The sequence below is a fragment of the Apium graveolens genome, chromosome 6 (assembly GCF_009905375.1).
Source record: "Apium graveolens cultivar Ventura chromosome 6, ASM990537v1, whole genome shotgun sequence".
NCBI lineage: Eukaryota > Viridiplantae > Streptophyta > Magnoliopsida > Apiales > Apiaceae > Apium > Apium graveolens.
In genome coordinates this window covers 125,870,007-125,888,690 of record NC_133652.1, presented here as the reverse complement: position 1 = coordinate 125,888,690, position 18,684 = coordinate 125,870,007, and the positions used below count along the sequence as shown (strand labels likewise).

The 18,684-nt window shown below is 38.2% G+C and overlaps 1 protein-coding gene across 1 annotated transcript; it reads left to right on the top strand.

Moving 5' to 3' along the window:
• The first annotated feature begins 3,848 nt into the window (after positions 1-3,848).
• On the top strand, positions 3,849-4,268 carry LOC141665430 (putative mitochondrial protein AtMg00860). Its single transcript, XM_074471413.1, has one exon. The coding sequence runs from the start codon at positions 3,849-3,851 to the stop codon at positions 4,266-4,268; it is 420 nt and encodes a 139-aa protein (XP_074327514.1).
• Positions 4,269-18,684: the final 14,416 nt, after the last annotated feature.

The window sequence follows — 18,684 nt, the reverse complement described above, 5'->3', positions numbered from 1 at the left end:
ACAGTGTATGTGAATGTTATGCATGTACATAATTTGTATGCACAACTTGCTAATATGCCATTTGTACAAAGTCCTTACTATGATGTATTTAGTATGCCACAAATGCCACTTAGCATGCCATACTGGAATAACATGTTTGCACATAATATGCCTTTCCATGTAAACCAGCATGTACATGATAATTTTGCAATTATGAATGGTTTTAAGGATTGTACTCAATTGACTAAGGATGAATCTCAAATGCCTAAGTTAAATGAGGACAAGCCTAAGAAACATAAGAAAAAAGGCTAACAAAACAGGACCCAAGGAAACTTGGGTACTAAAATCACCTTGATTTGATTTTGTTGTGTGCAGAGAAACAAAAAGAATCTTTGGTATTTGGATAGTGGGTGCTCAAGGCACATAACTGGAGATTCTACCCTACTCAGAGAGCTGGCCCAAGTATCATTTTTGGAGATGACAGCAAGGGTTATACTGTGGGATATGGCTTGATTTCAAAGGATAATGCCATCATTGAGGAAGTTGCCCTAGTGGATGGACTCAAGCACAATTTTTTGAGTATCAGCCAGCTTTGTGATAAGGGCAACTCAATAACATTCAATTCTGAAGCTTGTGTTGTGACCAACAAGAAAAGCAACAAAGTGGTTCTCACTGGAGTGAGAAAAGGAAATGTATATCTAGCTGACTTCAACTCATCAAATGCAAATAATGTTACTTGCCTATTTAGCAAAACAAGTCAAGATGAGAGTTGGCTATGGCACAAAAATTTGTCCCACCTTAACTTCAAGACTATGAATGAGCTAGTCAGGAAAGATTTGGTAGGAGGCATTCCACAAGTGGAATTCTCAAAGGATGGACTGTGTGATGCCTGTCAAAAAGGAAAAAATATCAAGGCATCATTTAGAAAGAAGCTTGATTCAACAATTTAAGAACCTTTACAACAACTGCACATGGATTTATTTGGACCAGTCAATATATTGTCCATCTCAAGGAAAAGATACTGCCTAGTAATTGTGGATGATTTTTCAAAGTTCTTTTGGATATATGTAATGAACCCAGTTGGTGAAACAAAATTAATATTATACTCAAGAAAGAAGTAAGGGGGAAGGAAGTCAACAAGTCAAGAAAAGAGGCTATGAACATGGGTCCAGGGGCAAACTGGGAATAACAAATGAAGATAGGGGCAAATCTGGAAAATGACAGACAGAGATATAAAAGGGCAGAAAAGAGGAACATTAAGGTTATGCTTTGTTTGTGTAATTATTTATTTTATCTTGGAGAGAATTGGCGTCTCGAAAGCCAACCAGTTGTAAACCCTAAACTATCCAGTTACCTAAATTCCGGTTCATTTAATTATTGATTGAGCTTGTGATAGTTGATCTTTAGTTTAATCATAACAGGTCGTATCAGAGTACTTCCGATCGAAGAGTGATGGGGCCGCCGATATTGGCACAAAGGGTTGATCTAATCAAAGAGAAAATCACAGATCTGGAAAGGACAATGAAAGATATGGTTACGAAGACAGTGGAGAAGGCGATGGAAGCGATGCAGAAGTCGATGACTGAAATTTTGATGGAAGGACAGACTAGGGCCATAAAATAATTGGGGGTGGAGCTTGAAACCCTAGCACTGAAATTAAAGGGGAGAATCAATCGTAGTCGCGATTACCATAATACTCTGATTAAGCCCATGAGAAATGATCAAATAAAGTTTCAATCGGAGTTCAGATCTTCCATAACGGGATTACCGCAGTTTCAAGTACTGTTATCTGAAGGCATGGAAGGAAGTGGGAGCCATCAAGGGTCAGCCATGGGGAATCTAGGTTTGGGTACGATGAGTGGTACAGGAGTAGAGGAGATGGCTCGTGGTTTTGGTGGTCGTCAATTGGGAACGATGAATTTCGGGGTTGGAGGATCAAGAGGAGGTCCTGGTGGTGTTGAAGGAGTAGCGAATTGGAAGTATCGAAAGCTTGACATGCCTATATTTGACGGTAATGACCCAGATGGGTGGATCCTGAGAATTGAAAGGTATTTTCAGTTCTATCGATTAACGGATGAGGAGATGGTGGAAGCTAGTGCAGTAGCCATGGATGGAGATGCTCTCAGGTGGTACCAGTGGGAGAATACATGAAGGCCCATTCGACACTGGAATGACCTTAAAATGTTCATTCTCCATTAGTTTAGATCAGTTCACGGTGGGTCGTTATATGAGCAGTGGTTATCAACTTCAAAAATAACGACTGTGGATGAGTATAGGAGGAAATTTATTGAGACGGCCGCTCCACTAGAACAATTTTCTGAGAATATTTTACTAGGGAACTTTTTGAATGGACTCAAAGATGATATCAAGACTAAAGTGAGGCCGTTACATCCGGTTAATTTGGAGCAGGCCATGGAGATAACAGTAAGGGTAGAGGATAAACTAAGAGTAATGGGGGGTTAAGAAGCATAGTTTGAGTTCAATAAAAATAGGGACTTATTCCACATTTAGTAAAGGGCAGTCTTCAATTGGGCCATACACGTTTGAAGCCCTTACTAGTCCGCCTATCTCAAGAATTTGGAATGCAAGATCTCCGGAGTCTCAAGCATCAGTGAGATCTTCTCAATCCAATGGGCAATCTTCGCCTCAAATAGGCGAGATAAGAAGATTGACCGAAAAAAGTTACAAGAACAAAGGGCGAAAGGATTGTGTTACAGGTATGACGCGAAATGGGTCATTGGTCATCGATGTAAGAATAAAGAGTTAAGTGTGATGCTAATTGAAGATGAGGAAGGAGATCTGAAACTTGAGGATAGCGAAAACCCTCCATCACCAGTGGAAGAGATTCCAACAGAGGTATCTCTAAACTCTGTAATAGGCTTTTCTAATCCTAGAACCATGAAGATGCGTGGATTAATTGGCAGTTGTGAGGTGGTAGTGATGATAGATCCGGGTGCGACGTATAACTTTATTGCGTTAAGCACAGTGAAGGCGGCGGGAGTATGTATAGAGGAGTCTGGGGGTTTTCGGGTGTCGTTAGGGAATGGCGAAGCAATTAGCGGAACAGGAATTTGTAAGAATGTAAGACTACACTTAGAGGGAGGAATTTAGGTGGTTAAGGATTTCTTACCACTGCAATTAGGAAGCTCGGATGTGATTTTAGGAATACAATGGTTGGAGAAACTGGGGGTGGTGTTAACCAACTGGAAAACTCATGTCATGAAGTTTGAGGTGAAAGGAGAACCGGTAACATTGGTAGGGGATCCCATGCTGGTGCGATCACAGGTTTCACTCAAAGCAATATTGAAGATAAGAAAATAGAGAGAAGGTTATTGGATTGAGTGTAGTGGAATAGAGACAAAAATGGAAGGAACAGGGCAGAACGGGATTCCGGAGTTTCTCACTTCAGTACTCGAAACAAATTCTAAGGTCTTTGAAGAGCAGGAGGGGCTTCCACCAATTAGAAGTCACGAACATGTCATAGTGCTCAAGGAAGGGAGTAATCCTATGGGAGTATGACCTTATCGTTACCCCCAAAGCCAGAAAGATGAAATTGAAGGGCTAATTCAAGACATGCTAGCAGCGGGTATTATAAAACCGTCTCATAGCCCGTATTCAGGTCCGGTGCTCTTAGTAAGGAAAAAAGATGGGTCATGGCAATTCTGCATAGACTATTGATCATTGAATAAAGAGACTATACCGGATATATACCTGATTCCAGTTATAGACGAGCTGCTAGACGAGTTACACTAGTCCAAGGTTTTCTCAAAAATAGATTTACGAGCAGGGTATCACTAGATTCATGTAAAGGTAGAAGACACACATAAAACTGCGTTTCGGAATATGACAACCATTACGAATTTCTCGTAATGCCGTTTGGTCTAATGAACGGACCTGCCACTTTTCAGTCGCTGATGAACCACATTTTCAGGCCGTATTTACAGAAGTTTGTGTTGGTGTTTTTCGACGATATACTCATCTACAGTAGAAGCCGAGAAGAACATAAAGAACATTTGAACTTAGCGCTGAAGAAACTGGCAGAACATTCATTATATGCCAACAAGAAGAAGTGCGAGTTCGGACAACATACAATCGCATACCTTGGTCATATTATTTCGGGTGAAGGGGTTCAGGCGGACCAAGAAAAGGTTAAGTCGATGCTGGAATGGCCTCAACCAAAGAACTTAAAAGAGTTGCGGGGATTTCTAGGTTTGACCGGCTATTATCGCAAGTTTGTAGCCAACTATTCTCAAATAGCTAGACCATTGCCCGAACAGCTCAAAAAATAATAATTATGGATGGTATTCCAGTGCCACCATAGCCTTCGAGCAACTGAAGCACGCAACGGTATCGCCACCAGTTTTAACATTGCCCAACTTCTAGCAGGAATTTGTTTTAGAGGCAGATGCATCGGGTTATGGCATGGGCACCGTATTAATGCAAAACCAACGACGAATTGCTTATTTCAGCAAGCTGTTAGGCTCGAGGACACAGCAGAAATTGATTTATGAGAAAGAATTAATTGCAATTTACCTAGAAATACAGAGGTGGAAACATTATCTCCTGGGAAGACATTTTATTGTGAGATCGGACCAACAGAGCTTGCGGTTTCTAACTCAGCAGCGAGAGGTAGCTCCTGATTATCAAAAGTGGGTCACTAAATTGCTTGGGTTTAATTTTGACATCCAATTCAAACCAGGGACTTCCAACAGAGTTGCAGTTGCCTTGTCCCGAAAACAGGGGAGTGAAATAACCTTAAACACACTATGTGCCAGTGTAGTAGTATGTTGGGAGGAGCTGGAAACGGAGATAACAAAAGACAAGGATATTGCCGGAATTAGAAAAGAGCTGGAAGAGGGTGTTAAACCACTGGTGGGGTTCTCGTTGCAAGGGGGTAAGCTGATGTATAAAGGAGGAGTGGTGATTCCCAGAAATTCAAGCTTCATATCTAAGTTGCTTCGTGAGTACCACACATCAATGATTGGGGGGCATGGAGGGTCCTTGAAGACGTATCTGCGACTAGAAACCGAATGGTACTTGATGGTTATGCGTAGAAATGTCACGAACTTTGTGCAATGTTATGTCATCTGCCAACAGAACAAAGTGTCTCAATAGTCCCCTGCTGGACTTTTGCAACCCTTGCCAATTCCTAATACAGTATGGGACGATCTATCAATGGATTTCGTGGAAGGGTTACCCATGTCAAATGGGATTAATATTGTTTTGGTTGTGGTGGATAGGCTTTCCAAATATGCCCATTTTATTGGCTTAAAACATCCATTTGATGTTGCCAAGGTTGCCAATGTGTTCATCAAGGAGATTGTACGGCTTCATGGTTTCCCGGCTAGTATAGTTTTTGACTGTGATCGAATTTTTCTCAGCATTTTGTGGAAAGAATTATTTAAAGCCCACGGGACCGAGCTGAAGAAGAGCATCGTTTACCATCCTCAGATGGATGGTCAAATGAAAATTTTTAACAAGAGTTTGGAGACGTATAGTTAGTCCCTAACAATGTAATAAGAATTACAAAGGGGGGTTGAATGGAATTCTTGAACCTTTTTCAAAAATATAAAATGTTCTAACTTAAGATATATATGTCAGTGTTTTGATTGTAAAGTGCGGAATAACAAGTTAAATATGAATCAAAACACAAAGTAATAAAAACACGAGTCTTTAAAACTTTATGGTGGATTAGAAAGTATCCATGATATATATATATATATCGAGAGAACTCTGTGAAGCTTGAATAGCTCATAGCTGCTTACAAATAAGAACAACTAAACTTATAGAGAAATGCTAAGGATACAGCTTACAAAAGTTTCTCTGAGAAAATGCTTGCTTATTCTTCTCTTTTTGTTCTAATTGTTACTCTTAGTTTATACATCACCAAGATTACACAGTAATAAGACAAGATAATAAAACAAAACCTATCAAGTCTAATATTATGCTACTTCATTACTCTATTCCAGCATCTTTGAATATCTTCATAATAGCATGGAAATGGCAATGCTTCTTTGTTCTCAAAAACCCAGTTGAATAGGCTTCCGCATTTCTTTTGCATACACTCGACACATGTGACTGTGTTGTCACTGTCAACACATGTTTAAATTGATTATCCTTCGGGTACATGATCATCCGTTGGGTTGCCTTGTTGATCATCCGTCGAGTAGCATTGTTGTTTATCCGTCGGGTAGCTATTTGGCACTTGACTTCATTTCATTTATGCAGAATTACAAGACATCATCTATGTACAATTAATCAACCTATTATGCATATCTAATTGAAGTCAACATGACTTATATGCTACTACAGAATCTAAACAAAGGTGTTTGCAGAAATGTGCTATATGACTTATTATTACATAAGCTACTCACTCGATGGATAACAAATTATCATCCGTCGGGACTATATTGAGTCATCCGTCGGGACTATATTCCTTATCCATCGAGTGCTACACTTTTCACTAAGTTAAATCTACTAAGGTGTTTTGTTAAAGAAATCATCAAGTTCACAACATATTGACAACAATATCCCCCAATTTATGTCTACTAGAATTGTAGCCATAAATTAAGAGAAACTTGATGATAACAAAACACCCTAAAAATACAAATTTAAATGGAAGTAGATAAAACTGTAAAGTGCTTCAATTAACAAAGTGTACAAAGATTTGCTCACAGTCATTTTCAAGGTGCTCCTCTAGCCTGAACAGATTAATCTATTTCCTTGAAGATCTGGATCTCTTTCCAAGCTTTCTGTTATATTCTTCTATCTGATTTTGGAGCTGTCTGTGGAATTCCAGTTCATCAGATTCTGAGAGATTTAGCATTTCTTGCATTTCCAAAAGAGTCTCATTGCTAGAGATGCTCAATTGGTCTTCTATTTTGAAGAATCTTCTAATTCCTTTATCATCCATGAATTCCATCAGCCAGTAGGGCCTTAGATGCACTCTACTCCCTGTGTAAGGAATAGTTAGAGTCTTTGGGAGTGCATCTTTGGCTTTAATACTCCTCAGTTCTTCAATCTTCTTTAGAACAAGTCTTCTAGCCGTCACATTGAATCCAAAGTTCTTTTTGAATGATGAATAAACTTTTATTAGCACATATTGGCTTTTTTGAAGGATCCTGTAAAGTGGCCATTGTATCTTTTTCCTCCCTTGTACTTGAATACTAACCTTTCAGGTAGATTCCTCTAAGCATCAATTCCTTTAACTTCTTCCAGTTCATCTAGATAGAGGTTTAAATCTGATAATTCCTTGATATCACAGATACATGATGTCTCCCTTGTTGACTTTGGTTTGAGCTTTGGTTAGGGACTTTGATCTGAGAGTTGAGGGCTTCACTTTCTTGACTGTTCTGGTCTTTATCTTCTTTGGATTCTTGAATTGAGGTAGATTGAGTTCAGGTATTGGTATACTATCCCAGTCTATTGGCTCATCCTTTGGAATGATAGGTTCACCATGAAAGTTCTTGGATGGATCTATCTTGAATTCTCCATGTGCCACAGAGGGCATGGATGTTTGATTTGTTACAGATGTAGACTCTTTGGGAAAGTACCCTTCCATCTCCTCATCACTGAAATCCAACTTTCTTTTTATTATTTGCTTGTACCTTGGCTTCTTTGTCTGTGGAGGTTCATTTTGCATTACTTGATCTTGAGATTCAACTGTTTCAGATGGTTGTGCAGAAACTTGTTGTGTAGGTTTCACAGCTTGTATCTTGGCCAAGATAGCAGCTTGCTCCTTCTATTGTTTGACCTTTTTAGCATCTAGAGCAGCTTGCTTATTTTCTTGCTTCAATCTTGCCTTTTCTTCTCTCTTTGCTTCAGCAAATTGAGGGTGTCCCGCCATCATACAAATTTCTTTACCATTCCTGAAAACTTTAGCAATTCTTCTTTTCAATGCTGAATCAGCTGGATCCTTGTAGTATGCTATGGACCTGGCCAACAGCTTCTTTTTATCAGGCTTTGGTGTTTCATACACTGTGTCCAAGGGGTTCTTTAGAGAATATTTTGGATAGTTCACCCTTGGCTTCAAAATTAGTTTAGCCTTTGGAGATTTGATGCAGGATGGTTGTCCTTTTTCCAGATTCTTCATGCTCATTTCATTCACAGATATTTGCCTGACTTGAGAGTGATGAATGTCTGATTTTTATAGCTTCTTTACTAACCCAAATTTCTTTTGTATATCCTCATCAATTTTCTCCCAGTTGATTGGACTCAACTGCTTCTTCTCAGCTGCTCTCAATGTGGCTGCTGCTTCATTTATGAGATCAATACTGTTTCTTGTTGGTGGCTTGGTGAAAGCAATTGTAGGTACAATTACTTTACTGACTTGAATGTTAAGCTGTTTCTCCCCCTCACTTGATCCTTTCTCCCCCTTTTTGTTATTATCAAGTTGTGTGGGTGGGAGTTGAGCTGCCATAAGTTGTTGGAGTAATGCAGTTTGAGCTTCTTGATTGTTTAGTATCTTAGCCATTGACTTTTCTACAACAGATAGTCTTGAGTCCATGGCCTCAACTTTCCTGTTTAGATCAGCCTCCTTCCTTAGTTTGTGAGCAATTTCAGTCATGGTGGATGCAGGGAGTCTAGCATCCATCCTTTCTATAATATCCTGATTGACTTCAGAAATTTCCTGCTTGATGGCATTCACACTCTGAATGTGTTGGAGGGCTTTATTCTTATGCAGTTGAAGTGCTTCAAGATGTGCTTTGAGTAGTTATTTTATGCTGGCATTGGAAGATGCCTGCTGCTTGGGTTTTATGAATCAGCTTGAAAAGTGTTAATTGGAGATGTGAGTAGGAGCATTCTTTTGTGAGCATCCAGGCAGGAATATCTGCATCTCCGCCTATGTCCATGCTATCTTCCTCATCATCACCACCATCATCCCCAAAAGAAGTCTCATTCAGTTTCAAATCACTGCCAATGTTGGAAGGCATAGCAGAGATTGCATCCTTTGCTCTTTGTAAAGATTGTGTTGTATGCACCAAGTTCAGCAATCTTTCAGCCTCCTCATTGCCCTGTACAGCTAGAGTTTGGTAAGCTGTCACAGGGTGAGTAAATATCTCAGCATCCAGGGAAATGGAATCTATAACATCTTGATATTCTTGCAGAAATAGCCTTTCTCTTTCTGCATCATAGACACTCATTGACTCACTTGCAATGGTTTCCACCCTTATCACTCATGTACCTGCATTTCTCTCTTGATCTCTCTTTTATTGCATCAAGGTCTCACCTTGGCTCCCTACCCTCACACCCTCACCTTCACCGTCTAAGGTGGGACTCCTCACACTCACTTTGCCAATCCTAAAGAAATGGATTGCATTTGTTCACTCTTTTCCTCTCCTTTTTCCTAGGAGCAACCCAGACTCTCACTTATTTCACTCCCTTCCCTCAATCCTAGGAGTGATTGCACTACCATCAAGTCTTCTACACTTGTGATAATTGATGAAATTTGAAGATGTGCAGAGACACTCGACGGATAAGGGATATCCCCCGGGTTAGCAGTTTGACTATCCGACGGATAACTACTGTTAAACTTATCCGTCGGGATACAATCACTACTCGACGGATGAACAATATCCATCGAGAGGGTAGAAATAAATGAGTTTGGAGTGGAGACTATTGTAGACTCTATGCAGATTGATGAAAATTTAGGCACAGATGTCTCAACAGTCTCAGAAAGAAATGGCAAGTGAGCCAACAAATTATCTAAAAGATGATGCTCACTTGCTTGGATTTTTGTCTTCTCCAAGTGAGTTAAAGATAAGGAATTTGGAAGTGATGTGTTTATCATGTCAACATCCAAGGAGTGTGTGGGAGAGTTTGGTGTTTCAGGGGCTTCAATTGTTAGAGATTTTGGCTGTGACTCCACATTTATTGGAGCCACATCAAACTGACTTTGAGAAGGTGTAGTGACTGTGTCTTTAGCACCAGTTTGCATAGTGTGTGAACCCTATGCATCCCCAGGGGTCTTTGGTTTCTTCTTTCTAGTATAGGTTTGGGGTGAGCTTGTGTCCCTTACCCTTTTGTCATGTGCTCTTGTTTGAGAGCTTTGTTCAATAGTCACATTCTTTTGGGAGGATGCAACTAGCAATGTGCTTATATCCTTATTAAGCACTGCAATTTGTTGGGAAACTGCAGCGTGGCTAGGCTGGGAAACACTTACCTCTCCAACCTTATCCTTAGGGTTTCTTTGATGTTCACCCTGTCCCTCACCTTTCTTACCCACCTTCACACTCCCCTCTTTAGGTTTGGTGGATTTTACAACTGGCATCTTTTGAGAGACGCCAGAGGGGGCTTTCTTTGTCTTTGTTTTTGAAATTTTGGGTTTGGCAGCTTGGTTAAGCAGCTTGGTTAGGCAACTGTTGGGTCAATGACACAGTTGCCATAGCTACACTAGAATGCAAAGAAGTTTGTGAGGCTGGAAGAGTAGAAATAGATGAACTTACCTCACTTACCTGAGGTGCCTCCATAACAGGAAAATAGAAGAGTGGCACCTCTTTGTGATGGTTTTCCCTATTCAAATCTGCAACGATTCTTCTTTCTTGAACCCAACAATCTAATTTGTTGGTTGGGTTCTCAAGCACAATATCCTCAGAGAGGTGGTTAGCAATCATCATTAAAAATCTAGCATAGTAAACATTTTTACCCCTCTTATTTAGCTCCCCTAACTTAAACCCCAACTCAATTATAACAAGATCACTAAAGGTGAAAAATTTATCAGTTACAAGCATGTTAAGCATAGAGATATTAACTGAATCAAAATGACTGATTTTACCAGAAAATACCTTAGTAACTACATCATATAAATAACTTCATTCCTTCCTAAGACCCAACCTCCTAATTTCACTTAATTTGGAAGTAGAGAGTACATAGCCTATGGATTTAAGCATATTAACAATGTCAGTGTCCGTGTGTGGTGAAGTTACAGCATTATCAGGAATTTTGAAACATGCTTTAACAATATCACTATTAACACAGAATTCCTTACCTTTAATAGTGAAAGTGATAGTCTTATCAGTTGAGTTGTATGTTGCAGTCGTCCACATCTCTTTAACAACTTCACAGTATATGGTGGGTGATTCCAGCATGGCATAGTTGAGTTTGCAGTTCTTCACAAAATCCATCATTTTGTGGTAGTCGCCAGACTGTTGAATCCCCTTGTTCACAAGAGCAATGAAGTTGTTCTTCTCATAGATAAATCCAGTTTGAGACATGATCTTGATGACTGGTGCCATTGTTAGAGAGTAAAAGAAAACTTGTAGAGAGAGAGTAAGTGCTTTTGAGAAAGAGAGAAGTTAGAGCAGATGATTTGAGAGTGATAAAAGAAAAACAGTGAAAATGAATTATGCTTTTATGCTATAAACAAAACTATCAAAAATAATAAAGTAAAATAAAGTGACCACTAAGAATTGCCCAAAATAGCCGTTTTAAAAATAAACTATAAAAATTCCATTAATTATCCGTCGTGTTATGGTTACAAACTGTAAGTATTCTTGATGGATAATGTTTAGAAAATCAACGGCTAAAAATAAGACAATTCGACGGATGAGGATAAATCAGTTATCCGTCGAGTCATAAAATATTCCAGAAAAATAATTGATTTTATTAACAAATAGTATACCGACGGATGATCAAACTCGATGGATAATAATCATCCGTCGAGATGTAAATTTTGACTTAGCGAAAATTTCATCCATGACTGAAAAATCAAATAAATTTCGGCTTCATTACAACTAGAAAAATATCAATAAAGATTCAAGAGTAATTTAGCATACCTAACTCACTTACCAACCTTGAAAAGGTGGATTCATCCAGTGGCTTGGTAAATATATCTGCAAGCTGCTTTTCACTTGGAACAAAATGTAGTTCCACGGTACCATTCATTACATGTTCCCTTATGAAGTGGTACTTGATGTCTATGTGCTTTGTTCTTGAATGATGTATTGGATTTTCAGTAATGGCAATTGCACTTGTGTTATCACAGAAAATAGGAATTATTTGCACTTGCAGACCATAGTCTAGCAATTGGTTTCTCATCCACAAAATCTGTGCACAGCAACTACCAGCAGCATTATACTCAGCTTCAGTTGTAGAAGTAGAAACTGAATTTTGTTTTTTACTGAACCAGGACTCAAGCTTGTTTCCTAGAAATTGACAGGTTCCTATTGTACTTTTTCTATCAATTTTACAACCTGCATAATCTGCATCTGAATAGCCAGTTAGATCAAAACCAGAATCTCTAGGGTACCAAATGCCAAGTTTTGGTGTTCCCTTGAGATATCTGAAAATTCTCTTAATAACTACTAAGTGAGATTCTCTATGATCAGCCTGAAATCTAGCACAAAGACATGTAGCAAACATTATATCTGCCCTACTAGCTGTTAAGTACAGAAGTGAGCCAACCATGTCCCTATAACTTGAAATATCCACAGACTTTTCAGTAGTGTTTAATTCAAGCTTAGTTGCAGTGGCCATGGGAGTTTTTGCAGATGTGCAATCCATTAGATCAAACTTCTTTAAAAGATCATAAAGGTATTTAGTTTGACTAATGAATATTCCATCACTAACTTGCTTAACTTGCAAACCAAGAAAGTAAGTTAGTTCTCCCATCATGCTCATTTCATACTTACTTTGCATCATTTTGTTAAACTTTTTGCAAAGTTTTTCATCTGAAGAGTCAAAAATAATGTCATCTAAATAAATTTGAACAAGTATACTAGAGCCATTAACATTTCTAAAGACTAAAGTTTTGTCTACAGTACCTCTAGTGAAGTGATTCTCTAAAAGAAACTTTGACAAAGTGTCATACCAGGCTCTAGGTGCTTGCTTCAGTCCATAAAGTGCTTTCAAAAGATAGTAAACATATTCTGGAAAATTTGGATCTTTAAAACCAGGAGGCTTCCTGACATAGACTTCCTCTTCCAAATCTCCATTCCGAAAGGCACTTTTGACATCGATTTGATAGACCTTGAAATTGACATGGGCTGCATTGGCTAAGAAGATTCTGATGGCTTCAAGTCTTGCAACAGGAGCAAATGTTTCATCAAAATCTATGCCTCCTTGTTGACAATAGCCCTTAGCAACCAATCTAGCTTTGTTTCTGACTACTATGCCATTTTCATCCATCTTGTTTCTGAATACCCATTTGGTGTCTATTGGATTCTTTTCTTTTGGCTTGGGTACCAGCTTCCATACCTTATTCCTTTCAAATTAGTTTAGCTCCTCCTGCATAGCTAAAATCCAATCAGGATCCAACAAAGCTTCTTCTACCTTCTTTGGTTCTTCCTTAGAGAGGAAGCTGCTATATAGAAATTCTTCTTGAGTTGCTCTCCTTGTTTGAACTCTAGAAGATACATCACCAATGATAAGCTCAAATGAGTGATCCTTTGTCCATTTCCTTTGTTGAGGTAGATTAGCTCTAGATGAAGAGGCCTCATTGTTGTCTTGATGTGTGATTAAGTTTTGATTATTAGAAACTCCCCCTGAGTTAATGGATCTTTGATTTGAGAAAGGGGAACTTTCTATAGGTGATCTATTCTGACTTTCAGCTTCTTTTAATGACCCGACGGATGGTGAATTTTGAGTACCAACGGATGAAGCTGGTTGTCTCTCGACGAATAAAGCAGATTATCTCCCGACGGATAAAGCATTTTGAAACTTGACAGATGTTGAATTTTGTGCTTCATTGGTAGTGGATCTTTCTGCATTATCCTTTGAGACTGTTTTTTGATCACTTTTATCATCACTGTCATCACTAACCATCTCCACATTGTCAAATTTGAGGCTCTCATGGTAATCTCCATCTTGTAGTCCTTCAATCTTTTTATCATCAAACACAACATGTATTGATTCCAAAACAATGTTGGTTCTCAGATTGTAGACTCTGTATGCTTTACCAACGGCATATCCAACAAAAATAACTTCATCTGCTTTAGCATCAAACTTCTCATTCTGATCAGTTTGATTTCTTAAGATATAATATTTGCAGCCAAAGACATGAAGAAAATTTAGAGTTGGCTTCTTGTTCTTGAATAATTGATAGGGAGTCATGCATTTTGCTTGATTAACCAGAGAAATATTTTGAGTGTAGCATGTAGTATTTACAGCTTCAGCCCAGAAATATGTTGGTAACTTAGACTCTTCAAGCATTGTCCTTGCAGCTTCAATAAGTGATATGTTCTTTCTTTCTACTACTCTATTTTGTTGTGGAGTTCTTGCTGCTGAAAACTGATGCAAAATCCCATTTTCTTCACAAAATACTCTCATGACATAATTTTTGAACTCAGTTCCATTGTTACTCCTGATTCTTCTAACTTTGAAATCAGGATGATTATTGACTTGCCTTATGTGATTGATGATGATTTCACTAGCCTCATCTTTGGACTTAAGGAAATATGTCCAAGAGAACTTTGAGAAATCATCTACAATTACTAGGCAAAACCTTTTCCTTGAAATGGAAAACATATTGACTGGTCCAAACAGATCCATGTGTAGCAGTTGCAAAGGTTCTTCAATTGTTGAATCAAGTTTCTTCCTGGATGATGCTTTAATCTACTTCTTTTTTTGGCAGGCATCACACAGTCCATCCTTAGAAAACTCCACTAGAGGAATGCCTCTAACCAGTTCTTTCTTTACTAGCTCATTCATGGTCTTGAAGTTTAAATGGGATAGCTTCTTGTGCCATAGCCAACTTTTATCCTGACTTGCTTTACTGAGAAGACAAGTAACAGATTCTGCATTAGATGAGTTGAAATCAACTAAGTACACTTTTCATTTTCTCACTCCAGTGAGAACCACTTTGTTGCTCCTCTTGTTTGTCACAACAGAGGCTTCTGAGTTGAAGGTTACTGAATTGCCTTTATCACACAGCTGGCTGATACTCAACAAATTATGCTTGAGACCATCCACTAAGGCAACCTCCTCAATGATGACATTGTCTTTTGAAATCAAGCCATATCCCACAGTATAACCCTTGATGTTATCTCCAATAGTAAAACTTGGGCCAGCTCTCTCCTTGAACTCTGTGAACAGGGTAGAATCACCAGTCATGTGTCTTGAACAACCACTATCCAAGTACCATAGATTCTTTCTGTTTCCCTGCACACATTAAAATCAAATCAAGTTGATTTTGTACCCAAGTTTCCTTGGGTCCTGTCTTGTTAGCTTTCTTTTTTTTCTGTTTCTTAGGTTTAATCTCATTTAACTTGGGGATATCAAATTCATCCTTAGTTATTTGAGTTGGACCTTTAAAACCATTCATTACAACAGAATTATCATGCACACTTTGATTAACAGGAAATGGCATGCTATTAGTAAACATGTTATTCCAGTAGGGCTTGCTAAATGGCATTTAAGGCATACTAAATGCATCATAATAAGGATTAGGTGCAAATGGCATATTAGCAAATTGTGCATTCATATTCTGTGTAGACATAGCATTCATAGGCATGGAAGGCATGGTATTCATGTTGAGAAAAGGAGGTGGCACAGATATGGAAGTAGGCATGGCAGTTTTGCAATTAACAGACAGATGATTTACACTACCACACCTAACACATATTTTTCTTGGAGCATACTTATCAGGTGTGTAGTTGTTATGTTTGTTAATCCCCACTTTACCATTTCTATTGTTTTTCCTTTTAGCCTCTATTTTAACCTCAATCTTTTCTAGTCTGTCATTCAATTGCTTGATAGACAAATGACCAACATTCACTTTCTTCTCCTTCCTCACTTGACTAGATTCTCCTGAAATAAAATTTTTGGAAACTGATCCATACTTTTCATTTAACTTGGCAAGTTTGGCTTTACTCACAGGTTTGCTCACAGTCGACGGATGAGGATTTATGTCACTCGACGGATAATCCTTTTGGTTATCCGATGGATGACACTCATCATCCGTCGAGTCCACATCTGTTAGCAATCCTTCAACCAAATTGGATTCCATCTTCTCTTTATTCTTCTTCCAGGCTGCATCACAAAAGACTCAATACCTTGAACTTTGGTGATTTGAGCATGAACATCTCTAGATGTTTTCCATGCCTTAATAACCTCCTATTCTCGTTCAAGCTGCTTCTTCAAGATCTCTTCTTTCTTCAAGGACTCAGTTAATTCATCCTTAGCAGTTTTACACTCAATTCTCAATTTTTCAAATTCAATAAACTGAGATTCTAGCATATAATTCCTCTCACTTAAAAACAAATTGTTTTCTTTGATTTTAGCATTTTCCTTAGTAAGAGACTTAAGTGTAACACGCAAATGATATAATTCTGTAGACATGTCATTTATAGCATCATTACAATCAGCTTTAGATAAATATGCAAGGTTAGTGGTGATTACCTAATTACTTGAAAAACTTGTCCCTATTTTTCAGACGTGGCCATTAGGGCTAAATTGACATAGCTGACATCCTCATCCTCATCCAGACCATCTGCTGTCCAGTCATTTTCTTGTGTAATGAAAGCCCTTTCCTTTTGTTTGAGCAACTCAAAATATTTTGGTTTATAATCCACAGGCTCAAACTTCTTCTTGTTGAAATCTGACTTTCTACCCTCACTGGCAAAATGCCCTGCCAAGCCACATTTGAAATATTTGAATTTTGATTTATCCACCATGTTTCCATTTGGCTTAGCTGCTCCAAAGTTCTTCTTGAACTTGAGCTTGGAAAATCTTTAGGAAAGAAATGCAAGATGTTCATCAATATCCTCCATGTCATCTTGGCTCAAAGAATCTTCATTTTCTGCTACCAGTCCATTGCCCTTGTTTTCACAGACCTTTGAAGTGGACTCATCAGGTTATATCTTCATCTCCTTCTCTTTCTCTAACTCAGCAACCAGTGCAATGGACCCTTCTTTATTTCTCCCTTTCTCTATTCTTTCATCTTGCTGTATTTCAAGCTCATAAGTCTTTAGAATGCCATACAGTCTCTCTAGTGTAAACTCCTTGTATTCTTGTGAGTTTCTCAAGGAGACTGTCATGGGTTTCCATTCTTTTGGTAGGGATCTCAGAAACTTGAGGTTAGAATCTTTGGTTTGGTAGACTCTTCCATGCAGCTTTAGAGCATTTAGTAGCTTTTGAAATCTACTAAAGATATCAGTGAGAGTTTCACCTTCTTTAAAGTGGAAATGCTCATATTGCTGAATTAGTAGCTGCATCTTATTTTCTCTAACTTGTTCAGTGCCATCACAGATAATCTGAATTGTATCCCAAACTTCCTTGGCAGTTTTGCAATTGATGATGTTGTCAAACATGTCACCATCAACTCCATTAAACATAATATTCATGGCCTTCTTGTCCTTCCTGACTTGTTCAATATCAGGATCTGACCATTCATGCCTTGGCTTGGGAACTGATGGCTCATTTCCAGTTGCAGCTCTCATTGGTACATGAGGGCCTCTCTCTATGTAATCTACCTAGGCCTCATCTTGAGAAAGTAAATGGAGATGCATCTTTACCTTCCAGTGATGGTAATTATCTTTGTCCAGAAAAGGAATCTTGACTCCAACATCCTTCTTGTTCATCTTGTTGTTTGTTGTGATCTTTAAACTCTTTGTTCTTCAAGAGCTTGCTATGATATCAATTGTTAGTCCCTAACAATGTAACAAGAATTACAAAATGGGGGTTCAATGGAATTCTTGAACCTTTTTCAAAAATATAAAATGTTCTAACTTAAGATATATATGTCAGTGTTTTGATTTGCAAAGTGCGGAATAACAAGTTAAATATGAATCAAAACACAAATTAATAAAAACACGAGTCTTTAAAACTTTCTGGTGGATTAGAAAGTATCCACCAGATATATATATATATATATATATATATATATATATCGAGAGAACTCTGTGAAGCTTAAATAGCTCACAACTGCTTACAAATAAGAACAACTAAACTTATAGAGAAATGCTAAGGATACAGCTTACAAATGTTTCTCTGAGAAAATGCTTGCTTAGTCTTCTCTTTTTGTTCTAATTGCTACTCTTGGTTTATATATCACCAAGATTACACAGTAATAAGACAAGATAATAAAACAAAACATGTCAAGTCTAATACTATGCTACTTCATTACTCTATTCCAGCATATTTGAATATCTTCATAATAGCATGGAAATGGCAATGCTTCTTTGTTCTCAAAAACCCAGTTGAATAGGCTTCCACATTCCTTTTGCATACACTCGACGCATGTGACTGTGTTGTCACTGTCAACAGATGTTTAAATTGATTATCCGTCGGGTACATGATCATCCGTCAGGTTGCCTTGTTGATCATCCGTCGAGTAGCATTGTTGTTTATCTGTCGGGTAGCTATTTGGCACTTCACTTCATTTCATTTATGCAGAATTACAAGGCATCATCTATGTACAATTAATCAACATATTCTGCATATCGAATTGAAGTCAACATGACTTATATGCTACTACAGAATCTAAACAAAGGTGTTTGCAAAAATGTGCTACATGACTTATTATTACACAAGCTACTCACTCGATGGATAATAAATTATCATCCGTCGGGACTATATTGAGTCATCCGTCGGGACTATATTCCTTATCCGTCAAGTGCTACATTTTTCACTAAGTTAATTCTACTAAGGTGTTTTGTTAAAGAAATCATCCAGTTCACAACATATTCACAACACGTATCTTAGATGTTTTGTGGGGGGACCTAGATCATGGGCAAAGTGGCTCGTTTGGGCAGAGTTTTCATATAACAC